The 14966-nt window shown below is 44.6% G+C and overlaps 1 protein-coding gene across 1 annotated transcript in view; it reads right to left on the bottom strand.

Moving 5' to 3' along the window:
• The window catches only part of OBSCN (obscurin, cytoskeletal calmodulin and titin-interacting RhoGEF), a 143255-nt gene that overhangs the window by 111533 nt on the left and 16756 nt on the right, over positions 1 to 14966 (bottom strand). The window contains exons 4-12 of the mRNA XM_039549201.1: positions 14705 to 14965; positions 11976 to 12278; positions 10648 to 10914; positions 9553 to 9828; positions 5997 to 6269; positions 2747 to 3022; positions 1601 to 1876; positions 699 to 974; positions 37 to 312 (exon numbers count right to left, since the gene is read on the bottom strand). Coding sequence (XP_039405135.1) covers positions 37 to 312; positions 699 to 974; positions 1601 to 1876; positions 2747 to 3022; positions 5997 to 6269; positions 9553 to 9828; positions 10648 to 10914; positions 11976 to 12278; positions 14705 to 14965 — 2484 coding nt within the window. The remainder of the gene's footprint in view (positions 1 to 36; positions 313 to 698; positions 975 to 1600; positions 1877 to 2746; positions 3023 to 5996; positions 6270 to 9552; positions 9829 to 10647; positions 10915 to 11975; positions 12279 to 14704; position 14966) is intronic.

Genomic DNA, 14966 nt, shown 5'->3' with positions numbered 1-14966 from the left:
GGAACCTTTCTGTGATGAGAATGAACAATCTCTCACCTGTAACAACAATCCTGAAGGTGAGTTTTTGGCCAGCAGCCTCACAGGTGTACTCCCCTGCATCTTTCTTCTCCACCTGACCCACCACCAGACGACGCAATTTGCCCTCCGATTCCACCTTGAACTTCTTGCTGGAGGTGATCAGTTTCCCATCCTTGTACCACTTCACCTCCATCTTCTCCTGGGCCACCTCGCAGCTCAGCGTGGCATTTTCTGATAGTGCAGCCTTCACCTCTTTCTGCACCTTCTCCTTGTTTGTAAACACAACTTCTGGCTCTGGAAAGAGAGGGAACTTCAGAGCTTTGGCAACACTATTCAAACTGGGATTTTGGTGAGTTTTTATCTGTTTTATGTTGGTGAGTGAAGACTTTGGGCAGATATCCCACTGCTCTTCATCACGACCCTACTTTGAAATTCACTGAAAATCAGCTGCATTGCAGAGTTCTTTTGATTTCATCAACATGTGGGGATGGAGAGGTGCAATCAATACTTTCCTTTTTATGGCCCTGTTCCTACACAGAGGGATAGCTCCTAAAGGTTTTCAAGGATTCAGTTCCATGTCTTAAAGATATTCTAATGTTTTACATTGAATATATAGAATAATACTAATCTTTCTAAATATTTTAGAAATTGGAAAACTGGGCGAAAATATTTTCTCCCACCTGTGACATCGATCCTGAAGGTGAGTTTTTGGCCAGCAGCCTCACAGGTGTACTCCCCTGCATCTTTCTTCTCCACCTGACCCACCACCAGACGACGCAATTTGCCCTCCGATTCCACCTTGAACTTCTTGCTGGAGGTGATCAGTTTCCCATCCTTGTACCACTTCACCTCCGTCTTCTCCTGGGCCACCTCGCAGCTCAGTGTGGCATTTTCTGATAGTGCAGCTTTCACCTCTTTTTTCACTTTGTCCTTGTTGATAAATGCATCCTCTGCTTCTGTGGAGTGAGAGAAGCAATTTAAAAATCATACAGAAGCTGATGCTGTCCAAAGTGATCAAACCCAAACAAAAAACATGACAACTGCCACATCTCTGGTATTTTTTAGTGCTCAGACATGGACCTTTGTCATGTCTGAGGACAACACGTCAGCCATTTCTGAGAAAAATGATCCATTGCCTCAGGATTTCAGCTTCTTCCCATCTTCTCAAGAAATCCATTGCTTTGTTCCATAATGTAATGGACAAATAAATTCCAAATCTCATTTGCCACTGGGACACATATGGAAGCCTTGCTCATTCTAGACCTCTTTTCCCACTTCTTCCAGACTTATTTTCCTACATATCTGGGAGATGACCCTACTTTTATCCCTAGAAATGGCAGTGGAATGGAAACTTGTCTATCTTTTCATTACTGGGAAATCAGAAAACACTGAGGAGCACTGAGGGGGATTCATCCCATAGATGAAGACATCCAGCTGTTGGCATCAATGTGACAGTGGATGGGTGGTTGGTCTCCATCACCACTCAGTGAAGGTTTGGGCAGCACAGACCCTGGAGCTCAGAGTGTGGTACATTTTTCTGTAGTAAGGAACCTTTCTGTGATGAGAATGAACAATCTCTCACCTGTAACAACAATCCTGAAGGTGAGTTTTTGGCCAGCAGCCTCACAGGTGTACTCCCCTGCATCTTTCTTCTCCACCTGACCCACCACCAGACGACGTGATTTGCCCTCCGATTCCACCTTGAACTTCTTGCTGGAGGTGATCAGTTTCCCATCCTTGTACCACTTCACCTCCGTCTTCTCCTGGGCCACCTCGCAGCTCAGCGTGGCATTTTCTGATAGTGCAGCCTTCACCTCTTTCTGCACCTTCTCCTTGTTTGTAAACACAACTTCTGCCTCTGTAAGAAAACCCCAAGTCACAAACAGCTTTTTGCAGTCATTGTCTCTGGTTTTTAATCAAGTTCCTACTTGCCCCTGACAGGTAATGTCATGAAGGGCCATTAGTGCAAGAAAGCACCTTCAGCCCTATCTTGCTAAGAGCAGTGAATAGCAGTGGGAGTTTTATGGGAATTTTGGGGTAATGTTAAACCTCACAGTTTTAGCACAGATTTGAATGTAGGACTTGGAGCACCAACATGCATTCCTAAACCCTCCTCCTTCTTCTCTCTTCTTCTCTCCCTGTGTCTCTCCAAGCTTCTAGTGAATCAGAAGGGAACAACCCTCATATCCTCATGTCAAGGAACCATTGCTCTTTTTCTGCCTATTTGGGACAATTCCATCGTTCTCCATCTTATCGTGGAATCATGCAATGGTTTGCCTTGGAAGGGACCATCAAGATCATCCTGCCATGGGCAGGGACAACTTCCACCAGACCAGATTGCTCCAAACCCCATCCCACCTGCCCTTGAACACTTCCAGGGATGGGATCTAATCAGAGCTCTTCAAACACCTCCCCCTTCCCTTTTATCCATCCCTCTGCTATGGCCTCACACTATGTTCCTGTGGGAGTTTTTCTGCAGACAAACCAGCTAATTGGGAGAGGAGAAGGAATTTCCATCCTTTCCTATATTTTTTTTTTTTTGTGGTCACAACCAGTCATGGATGCAGAACTGTGTGTATAAAATATTGTTATGCAAGCTGCCCAAAAAAACCAAATACTATGGCTGAGATCTTTCACCCTGGGGAGATTCTGAGATGATCCTCTGGATGTAAGACACCACTCGAAACAGAATTCGCCTTTATCTTTGGAATTCCTGGCATTTTCTCACCTCTGACTTTGACTTGGAATGTTGTTTTGTCATACTTCGTTTCACAGGTGTAGCTGCCTTGGTCTTGTTGTGTCACCTTCTTGATGATGAGCTTGCGCTGTGTCCCCTGCGAGACGATGGTTGTCCTCTGGTCCTGCTTCACCTCAGTCTCATCTTTCCTCCACACCACGGCCCCGCCCGCAGCTGACACCTCACACACCAGCTCCAGGCTTTCAGAAGGACTGACTGATATTTCTGGAGTCGTTTTGGGCTTGTTGACAAAAGTAACAGCTTCATCTGGAGTGGAAAAGAGGAACGTTTGTGCCTTGATGCAGGTTTATCAGCACAAAGTCAGGATAGAGAAATTATCGATCGTTATTCCATTATCACACACGGTTGATGCCTCTCTGACAGATGGTGCAAACCCCTCTGATCTTCAGATAATTGCTCTCAGTTACAGTGCAATCCCCTTCATCTGCCCTACATCCTCCTGGATCTTTTAAATCAAGCTGAGACACCCTCAAGTTGCTCACACTTCATTTATCACTCCTTGATTCCGATGTCAAGCAAGATCTGGGGGATGTGTATTGATGTCTGAGGGCAGGAACAGCTTTGAAAAGACCTGGGAAGTCTCAGGAAATCTACTTAGAAGTGATGAGGAGCCTTCCTGAAATGTTTCTGAGCCCATTCCTGCAGCTCCTTGTTCATAGTATCAGTCCTACCAGACTAATTCTTCTCAAGGCCAGGGCACATATGGGATAATCTCATTGATAAAATATTCTCCAACTTCATGCTAGGAAAAAGCTCTGAGCAACCTGATCTAGTGGAAGGCATCCCTGCCCATGGCAGGGGGTTGGAAGGAGATGATTTCTAGGGCCCTTTCCAACCCAAACCATTCCATGTTTCTATGAACATAGGAGTCAATAATCTCATATCTTTTGGCTGAAACTGATCCTCCCAGTAGAGAACTCAGAACTGCTCACACAGCTCAGTTGAGGTTCCTGCATGGATAGCTCAGCTCAAACCCAGCTCAGATATAGGCTGTGCAAACACACACAGGGTATTTGTCATGTGGGCAGCAACAATACATCATTTTTACCAATTAAGGTTCTTTGCAAGTGTCTTTGTAAAAGTGAAGGCAGTGAAGACAGAGACCTTGGTGTAAAATGTGAGCAAACCTACTCAACACAGCCTGTCCCTAAGCTAAGGAGCAATACTTGATGGGCACGTCAGGTATTTCAGAGCCTTCTTTCCATCAGGGCAGCCCCGGCCTGGAGAGCAGGCTGCGGGCTGTCACTTAGAGCCAACCTCAGCTCAGTATTGCATTTCTTTCAGCAGCAGCTGCTGCTTTCAGTCACCGAGTATCCCAAGGACAATTGCCATGCCAGGCAAGTATTTCATTAAAATTTGCGCTCATTAGGACTGACCTATTCTTCAACAATTAGCTGGCCAAAGCAGGAGAGTCCCTCCAGAATCCTGCTGTTCAGGGTTATTGGGGTATCTCATTACCCTCAAGGCAGATTGATTCCCTGCCCCAAGACTACCCCCTGAGTCTGCAGTGCTGCTTCTCAGCACTCTGGAAAATTTTTATGGTGACACATGAAACAAGGAGGAAGCTGCCCCGGCTAAGGTGTTGTTAACAGGCTGTAACTCAGTCCTTGCTCATCAAAGGGTTTGTGGCAATGGGACAAGGGATAACAGCTTCAAACTGACAGAGGGAAGAGTTAAATGGGATATTGGGAATAAATTCCTCCCTGTGAGGGTGGGGAGGCCCTGGCACGGGTTGCCCAGGGAAGCTGTGGCTGCCCCATCCCTGGAAGTGTCCAAGGCCAGGTTGGGCAGGGCTTGGAGCAGCCTGGGACACTGGAAGGTGTCCCTGCCCATGGCAGGGGTAGAACTGGAGGACTTTTAAGGTCCCTTCCAACCCAAATCTTCCTGTGATTCTCTGATCTAGCAGATACCAGTTTTCTTTGCCTGATGCCTGATTGCCACGTGATGTTTTGCCACAGGAGTTACAGGTGAGATTCACCCAACCTGCCAATGGCCAGCAAAAAGTTAATACCAAGCTCAGGCAATCCTCTGTACCTGATGCTCAGACAAAGGCATAACTAGAAAAGCTTTAAAATCCATCTTAGACAGCTCTAATCAGACAGTATAAATCAGATTACACAAACTGCCTTTTGAGGGGTCACTTGGGGCAGAGCCTGGTTGGTTCTTTCAGACCAGTTTTTCAATGGGTAAAGTCAGGGACTGGGAATTGCAATCCGAGTGAAATTGCTTCATGTTGGAGACCTGGAGGTGAGATGCAGAGTGAATACCTGAGCAAACACCAGCTGGAAGCAATCCCTCCAGCTCAGTAGATCATGAAGCAATCCCTTAAGACAAGTGCTGTCCTACATTAATCAGCTTTGCTGAGTCTTTAGTTAGCTCATGGACAGCATCACAGTAACCTGGATATTCTGTTACAGGTCACAAGCACTCAGTGGTGACTTCTCTTGAATTGCATTGTACTGCAGCCATGACAGGAGAAGCTTTCAGGAGTTTCAATCTTAAATATAGGACCAGGTTAAAAATTAGGCTCCAGGCACAAGCCCAGAAAACCACTTTTAGAAGAAAAGTTCCCACAAACATGCAAATCAAATCAGCTGAATTTCACAGATATTGAATTTCACAGATGAATTCTTGTGTCATTTTATACTCTGGCTCCATCCTGGGCTGGAATGCAGTGGTGACAAGCATTTCTCTTCTGGGCTTGACCTGACAACCACGTGCTTTGTGTGATGGGCACGTGACACAGACTAATAGAGTCTCTTACAGTACCACAGGGAGTGATCTCTGAGATCACAGTGTCCTTTGGGAATAGCAGGAGATGCTTAACTCTCAAAATCAGGACTTAAACTTGTCAGAGGAGGACAGAGGCCTTTCACAGCAAGACTTTGGACCCCTGACCAAGGTGGTCCTAAGATAAGGCACAGATGAGCTAAAAGAATAAAGGCCAGATGTGGCTGCCAGCTGTTCAGGCAGCATCATGTTTGGATTGTGCTCCAGCCCTAGAAAAACCTTGAGCTGGCTCAAATAAACCACAGCATGATTATATTATTTGCCCATACTCTGGGTTTGCATCAGGATCACAACAAGGGTCAGAATCTCTGAAAGCATTGTGCAACCTTGGCCCAAAAATCTGTCAATTTATAAGGTAGGACAAGTCTAAAGAACAAAATCCTGAGTTTCTCACACAGACTCTGATCCCATACTTGCAGCACAAACTTACCTGAGACCTTTAAATCAAAAGTAAGAGTGTCATCCCCGATTTTGCAGGTGTAAGTTCCTTCATCTTCTTTCGTCACAGCCGAAGCCACAAGCTTGTGCAGTTTTCCTTTGTCTTCCATGGTGAATTTCTTGCTGGCTGAGATTTCCTTCCCATCTTTGTACCACTTCACCATGATGTTGGCCTCGGAGGTCTCAGACACAAACTCAGCCTGTTTCCCAGCGATGGCCTTGATAACTCCTCCGGTTTTCTCTTTGTTTATGAAGTTTGCAAGTGCTGAAACAAACATGGACACAGCTCTGGTAAAGAATTCCATGCACAGCAATAAAAATGTACATTTACATCTACATTAGGCAGTCATTTATCATAACACCAAATCTATTTAATTAATTATGGATCGAATTACTAGATTTAGATTCCAAAGCAGAAGCAGACAAATTTCCAACCATATTCCTGATTATCCCGTGTCCACAAAGCAGAGCATATAGGCAGCACAAGAGACTGAGTCAAGGAGAGGAAGCCCCAGGAAACAGAGATTTAAAATAATATCTGAGAGGTAAGGGAAGAAATAAACTGGAGGGAAAGCCATGAAGGTTATTCAATCATTGTGTTGTAACCACCTGGCAAGTAAATTGACTCTAAAGGAGGTTAAAATGTAATCTAGATCAATTAAACTACATAAAATTAAAAATCTATATGGATATTTCATAGGACTGAAATGGAAAGAAATTTATGCCCGAAAATTAACTGGAGCATAGAAAATAAACAATAAATCTGGCATCATATTAACATGATGTGAAATAATCAAGTCACCAATTGCCTCAAAGCAAAAAATTCAAACCCCCACCAATATCCAAGCTAAAAATGTGATCCTGAAACCACAGTCCCATCAGCCTTTGGATAATGGAATTAAATTTTTAACAACTTTTTAACATATGGGGGAAAGGGGAAAGGGGAAAGGGGAAAGGGGAAAGGGGAAAGGGGAAAGGGAAAAGGGGAAAGGGGAAAGGGGAAAGGGGAAAGGGGAAAGGGGAAAGGGGAAAGGGGAAAGGGGAAAGGGGCTGCTAAGACATTTCTTCACCAGCATTACTGAAACTCAGCCCACGGGTTCAAAGTTTTGGGAGGAAGAAGAGGCAGATGAGTTCATTCATTCACCTTTCCCTTCCTCAGAAAACCAGAGCAAAAAGTACAACCCCAGCAGCCTGAAGGAGACGTCTCAGATGTCCCTTGTCACCATGGGAGGTCATGTGTCAGAGGGTGCCTGGCACGTGGGGCTCAGGGCAGTGCAGTGACAAATGGCAAGTGCATTTCTGGCTGCTGTGGGCAGGAGGCCCAGGCAGTGACACGGTGGCCATGGCTGGCAGAGTGGCCCCTGGGCAGCCACCTGATGCCCACGTGCCATTTACAGCTGACCTGCTCCTCAAATGATTCCCCAACTCCCTGTGGCTGATAAAAGGTGTTGATGATGGAAGGTAAAATGTTGATACAGAATTTTTGAGGCTCATCCCGCAAGGATGAGAGGTACCAAAGGTGATTCTCCAGGAATCAAGCTGTAAACAGCAGACTTGAAATTACTGCTTGTCAAAGCAGATTTTAAAATAATAACATTGATTGCTCATTTGACAGTCACACTACAGTGAAAAACACATGGAAGCATCCATCGAGTAATTCAATTAAATGTGGGTAGAACTGTCAGCATGAAAAATGATGCTAAAGAGGTAGGGCAAGAGAGAAAAAAAATCAAAATTAAGAGCAGGTGCCAATTGTAGACAGAAATTCCTCTCTATATAGATTGAGTCACATTTTAATTTTTTTTCAGCTCTCTCAAGTTTGCTCTTTGAAACAACCAAACAAGCTGTCAAATGCAAAAAAACCCACGCTATTCTCAGGCTTTGTTGTTTCTACAGAGACCAAGGAGGGTGAGGTGCCAGCAGAACACGAGGATGAAGCACCTCAGACTTGCTCCGTGCACAAACAGTGAGATCATGGCTGGGAGGAAGGTGAGGGTGAGTTGTGGGACAGAACATGGAAATCAAATGGCTTTACTGAGTGAACTTGCCAGTTCAAAGAAAAACAGCTGCAGAAATCACCCCAGTCTTGTTGGAAACAATACAAAGTTTAAAATTTTTATGTAACTTTAGTCAGGGGTTTTGTTTGCCTTTAAAGGAATTGAAGTTTATTTTCAAAGGACTGTTTCACTGCTCGTGGCCCGATGAGCTGAACATCTCAACAGACAGGAGGTAGCACAGAAAATACACAAAAGATAACAATCATTAATGAACATCAACTCCAGACATCACCCCTGGCATGGTCAGAGACACCTGGTCCAGGAAAAGATCAGTAAGAGGATGAAGAATGAGAACCTAATTAACATTGAAGGCAAAGGGATCAATAACCAATAGGAAACCAAATACTAAGAACTGCCTAACTTGGGACCAATGAACATTGAAACAATTAATTTCTGTGGGTTTTGTCTGTATAAGTATGTGAAAAATCTAGTAAAGATCACGTGTGACGGAATGGTTTTCTCTGCACAACCCAGGCAATGTGTGGATGAAATGATTTCTGTTGCACATCCTGGCCAGAATAACCTAATGCCTTGATTTTCCAGCGCTAAAAAATGTTGTTGGAGAGTTTTTGGTTTTCCCACAGTTGCAGTGGCAGTCTGACAACAGGCTGGACTGGCCTGAGGTGGGGCTGTGCACTCTGAACCTCAACAGACATCTGATGGTCCATTTGAGGAACAGTCTGGGGATACACTGGGGGTTTTAGGCAAAACCTGGTCCCCTTCAAGGCAGAGCCAGCCTTACTGTAGTTCATCAAATCTTGTACAGACTGGAAGGTTTGCAAGAAGGAGGCTTAGTGCTGTTGGTTTGAGAGTAAAGTTAGAGACTGCCATGAAAGGAAGAACAGCCAAAAAAAAAAAACAGGGCAGCTGCAAAACAGTGCTGGTTCAAGAAATATCAAAATAAAGCCCCATTTTTCTGGTTTTTTCTACACATCTGAACACCTTGTAAGCAGGTAGGGGTTAAGCCATCCAGTGTGCCCTGGAAAGGTCTGTTCTTATCCACCACAGTCTTGACAGAAAATAACAAAAAAATCCTTAAAAAAATAACAAAAAAACCCAAATCCCACAAAGCCAAGATGATCTTGTCCCATCAGAACCTTAATCAGAGCTGAACTCTCTCCTCAGTGACTTGTCTGATGTCACACAGCAAGTGTGGGGCAGACATGGGATCCCATGTCATGGCCAGCCCCTGAGGCTGGATTTCTTCATCTCAACAGCACTTTTCCCAGCCCACCACTAGACCTCACAAAATTACATGAAATTCCCTGGCATATCAAGATGCCAGTTAGTGAAAGCACAGCCCTTACCACCATGCCAGTGCCAGCTCCTGTATTTGCTCCCCAGTTCTGCTGTGGGACCACATTATCAAGGCTGGATGCTGATGGGCAATTGCCAGACTCCCTCTGGAGCACTCCCTTCGTGTGCCTTGATGGCTCCATGAGTTTAGGGCAGGAACACCATTAGTGCAGAGCAGCCCAGGCAGTCACGTACCTTTCACTGAGAGCTGGAAGAGCATTTTATCCCCTTCACAGACACACTCATAAACTCCAGCGTCCTGCTCGGCAGTGCTGCGGATTTTCAGGATGCGCCTCTTCCCCACAGTTTGGAGCTCGTATTTTTCACTGGCCTTGAGCTCCTTCCCATCTTTCGTCCACTTCACAGTGGCCTCTGCGTCTGAAAGCTCAGCCTGGAGTTTGGCTTCCTCCAGCAGCCGAGTGGAGACTTTTTCTACGTCTTTGCTCTTGTTGGTGAATCTCACTGCAGCTCCTGCCAGGACAAGAGGCTTTGTTATTTCGAGTTATATCGAGATAACTTATCCCTGATACAGGCCTGCTGTAGCCTGTGAGATCTCTGAAGGTATTAGATCCTGCTCCTGTCCTCACACTCCTGTCAATACTGAGTGGCTTTTTCCAGCTCAGAAAACTTGATCTGTTTTTATTGCCAGAGTCACTAAGAAAAAAAACCAACACATTTTTTTTCTATTGATAAATAATACTCTAAACATGCTTCTGCAGAGATCTTCTCCCAAAGCCAAACACATCCTTCCAGAATAAAAGATTCATTATGAATTCATTATGTTTTGCCTTGCAATGTGGTAGGTACAGATTTTACTGTTGTTTCATAGAGGAAAACTTGATCATAAGTCAAGTTCCAGGATACTAACTTGTATATCCCACACATGGCGGACTAAAAAAAATCTACAAGAAAAGCTTTGTTAGTAATTAATGCTCCTTTCCCTTTGAAAGGTTATTACAGTCAAAGAGGCTGGTCAATCCTGGAGCTGAAATGACCACTTTAGGGTGAATTAGTGGCAGATTTGGTGACAGAATCCCCTGACAGATGGTTGTGAATTTGACAGAAGTTCATGAGCTGATGTGAAGCAATCTAGTTCAGATACCACCAGCTGGCCAGATCAGCTCACTCTGAGCTATCCTGTGAGGTCATTACCAGGACGCACATTAATCACATGACAATTCCAGACGCTTCCCACAGACCAAGGAAAGCCTCCAGCCCCAGCTTTAACCCTCAGATCCCAGCAAGCACCCCTTGACTGGGAGAAGAAAGGACAGCAATGGCAATAAATACCTTTCACTCTCATCTTGGTGCTGGTCTCAACACCACTGGCAACAAATTTCACTTCTGCCCCATCATCTTTCTTGGTGACTTTCTTTATGACCAGGGTGTGAGTGGTTTGAGTTCTGTTAATGATGTAGGTCTCACTTTCCTGTAAGACTTTGCCATTCAGGTACCAAGTGCCGGAACATGTCTTGGTAAGGTCAACAGTGAAATGAGCGTCCCCTCCAGGTGCAACTTCAGCTGTTGTCAGGGGGTTTTTCACAGCCAGGACGGGTTCTACGGAAGAACAACATGTCTCTGAGAACAAGACTGTCATGCTGGAGGATATTTCATCTTAAGAACCAAATTGTCAGGCTAAACAAGACGTGAGAACAAATTCATGCAGCCATATACAATTCTCATGCCCTGAAGGACATGCATGGTTGGTCTAAAGGATTTGTTTCCTTCAGCTGCAGGTAACTGACCTCTGGAGTCCTGTTTTTGCAGGTCAAGAACAACAGGCATATTTTACTGATTTTTTAAATCCCTAAAACGTATAAAGACAGAAGCCAGAAAGACCCAGGTGCCCCTACAAGTGTGCTATTTATTGAACAGCTTGTATTATTCTTAGATTTCCAAAGGAGGGACTTCTGGATTTCCCTACAAGTCAGTTCTAGATATTCTAGGACAACACAGGTGTGTTTAGACAGCGAGGGACAAAGGTGATACAATCACAAGACACAGTATGATCAAAGTTTGTGTGGGTCTTCAGTATCTGTACAGATTTTTTTTCTAGTGCAGTGATTCAAAGGAAGAAGAAATCCCATGGCACCCAATGATTCTATGGGCACATTGGCACCCTAGAAAGAAAGCAAAACCCCTGTAATTCTCTTAGAAACTCTGAGATTAAAGAGAGACTGTCTAGAACTTGGTGTTTGTGATGTTATGATCACCCATACAGATTCTCTAGGTGCAAGAGCGATATCTCGAGTCTATATATTGAAATTTATATCATAAGGCCATCTCCATTTTTCTTTTCATTGCAGGTGCAGAAGAAACATTTACAGGTTTAAGGTCCATAGCAGAGAGCTCTGCCTCTCCCACAGCCTGATGTGGGGCACTGGAACATAAACACACCCACAGCTCTACCACAGAAACCCAACCACCATCACTGTGATGGTTTTGGACTTTTTCCTTCATCCCTTTGGTGGAGGTCAGTGGTTGACATGAGGCAGGACAACCAGCAGCAAAGGGAAAGAGGATTTGCTGGGCCATTGCTCTGTCCTCAAAGTCGTGGGAAACATTTTTAAAGCACCCACATGTCCGATCACCCCATTTTGTGCTGGTTTCGTGCTCACCAAGGTGCAAGCTCCCAGGGAATTCCAGGTAGGGGCTCTGTCCGTAGGCGTTGACCGCAGACACTCTGAACTGGTAGTCAGCCTCTTCTGACAGGTTGCTCACCGTGAGCTCGGGGACAGGGACGTGGGACTCGTGGCACCTCACCCAGGTGAAGCCGGTGAGTTTCTTGCGCTCCACGATATATCCATCGACTGGAATGGGCCGGTCCATCCTCGGAGGGGACCATGCCAGTGTCACTGAGGTTTCTGTTTTATTTTTCACCACAGGGTGAGCTGGGGGTTGAGTGGGAGGTTTTTTGGGAACTGCGCAAGGGAAAGAAACAAAACAAAACAGAGCAGTAAGTTCACGTCAGAGTGGAAAAGCTGAAAGGGATTACGCTGGACTAAAAGTTAAAAACTTTAGTTTTTAGAAAAGTTAAAACACTGATGTGAAATGAAAAAGCAAGAGAATGGATGGAAGATGCTTTTGGGGCTGCTTTACACAAAGATCACGGAACCATTATCATCCCAGATCAAGTCCAAACTTTAATGTTCAATACTTGTATTGCACAGCTAAATAAGTGTGATTTCCACACAATATTAAAACTGTCAACGCAGTCAGAGAGTCTTCAACAAACATTTTGTGGGCTTAAATCTTCAGTGCTGGATACAGACCCATACTACTGTCCTACAGAGCTCCTGGACAAAGCAGCTAACACACAGCTTCTTATTTTCACCCAGAAGATGGGTAAAACCATCAGCAAAGGTTGTTCAAATCTTTTAAAATTTATGGAGAGCTTGGCTTGTTGCACAGGCTTGGATGTTCTCTGCAGCTTCTTTCATCTGGGTATCTGTCCTGCTCCTGAATTTTTTGTCACAGAAACTGTGTTATAACTTTGTCTCCCAAGAGTGACATCATTTGGGATCTTTGTTTCACTAACTTATGCAGATCCAGCTGTGGGGTTGGGGAATTACCTTCAAAAGGAAATGACAAAGACATGTCCCCACCATGAGACCCTGCTATTGAGGAGATGTTGCTGTTTTACAGTACCTGAGGCCACAGACTTATTCCTACAGGTATATGTAATGAATATTTATTTTCACCCTTTTATTCCTCTTGGACCCTTTAGAGAAGGCTCAAGTCCCATCAGGATTATTCACTACGTGCTGCCACTGACATGGTCAAAAGGAATTATCTGATGTGCTCTAGTTACACCTCTTCTGACATGGCACAGGATCCATTTCATTTAATTTTGGCTATGTGAAAGGTGTCTGGGTTAAGTCAGTCAACCAGACTCCAGCTGTGATCCCATGAACAGCACACTCAGGAGCAATTAATCCAACTTAAAGAAGGTGTGGGAAATGGGTGAAACAATCACACAGTGCACATACTGAAGAATTTCTGACTGTAGATGGAGTTTGTTGATGAGCCTGAACTAAAAACCGAGTCTGGGGACAGCTGATCTCCTTTCTGCTTCAGTTTGCCCATCTTTAAAATGGGCATGGTAACAACGCAAGATGCCAAGTAATACACAAACATTGCCTGTATATTACAAAGGATATCTGAACAGGCACCACCAATCTCACCCAGCTAATTGAGAAAGATGTGGACATAGTACACAGGATTCTCCAAGCAGCAAATCCGATATGCACGAAGTGTAAAAATAGGAAATCTCAACGCGATACGCTTTTCCTTCCCTACATAAATAGTCACAGAAGTGTTTTGGGGTGCACGGTTACCAGCCTGTCAGTAACTGATGGTCACAGATAGATGTCAAAGGTCCAGTTAGGGTAACATTAAGCTGAGCGCTAAGCCCTGGAATGAGATCTCTTGACCTTGCCATCAGAAATGGTAATGCAATATTTTCTTCAGCAATACCTGTTTGTGGGAAGGCAGCTTCTTATAATTTCTGTTCCATGAATCAACATTTTCTTCATCATTTAAACAGCAGAGTCTGAGATCAAACTGTACTTTATTGTTCCCATTGCATAGGGAATTGGGTGTTACAGCTTTGCAAATACCTTAGAAACTGTCACAAAGCCAAATGTGACACCTCCCTCATTTTTTTCCTCATTGGCATTCCTTCATCAGAATGGCATTCCTTCATCAGAATGCCACAATTAAGTTTAGATAACACAGCAGTTACGTATCTTTTATTTAAGGACTCCTTTTTGCCATTGACCAATCGCATTGGTGGGAGAAAAGAAGCATTACTCTTCCCAAATTGTGACTGGATTGGATGGTTTGTTCATATATGAACCAGAACTGCAGCAGAGCCAGAAATCATATGTATTTTTGTCTTAAATAAAGCAGATTTTGCCTGGGAAATGCAGTGTCATCTAAATAATGCGAAATAAAATTAGGCAACTTCACCAAAATTTCATTTCAGGTCCAGCGCTGCTCTTGCCCAGAAAAACTGCAGATGCTCCATCCCTGGAAGCGTTCAAGGCCAGGCTGGACAAGAGAATCTTGATCTAATGGAAGGTGTCCCTGCCCATCACAGGAAGTGAAACGAGATGATCCCATCCAACCCAAGCCATTCCATGATTCTACAGATATTCGCTCTGTTTTGATCCCTCCAAACATCTCATAACACTCGCGGTCAGGCTATCAGCTTTTTGTGACAGACATGAAACCTTCAGCTGGTTTTGGACACCAAAATTATCATGGTGGCATTTGGAACAACAATGCTGCCACGGAGCAGCCGTGGGAAGACACAACACCAAGGCCAAATAAAAGAGAAGCTTACTGGTCACAGTGAACTGGGTAGAAGTCCTGCTTTCATCGGCCAGGAAGGCAATCTCACCAGCATCTTCCATCTTACACTCCCGGATGGTCATGGTGTGCTGTTTGCCAGAGTGAGTGATGGAGATTCGGTCGCTGGGTTTCACTTCTTCCTTGTTTTTCAGCCACCGGATGTTCTGGCAGTCGTTATCCAGCTCCACGCAGAAGGTGGCTGTGTCGTTGACGAAGACGGCAGTTTTCCGTGGAAGTTTTTTAATGATGTTCCC

Source organism: Corvus cornix, chromosome 2 (genome assembly GCF_000738735.6).
Source record: "Corvus cornix cornix isolate S_Up_H32 chromosome 2, ASM73873v5, whole genome shotgun sequence".
Lineage (NCBI taxonomy): Eukaryota > Metazoa > Chordata > Aves > Passeriformes > Corvidae > Corvus > Corvus cornix.
Note: the sequence above shows the minus strand (reverse complement) of the source record. Positions and strands in the feature narration are given on the sequence as shown.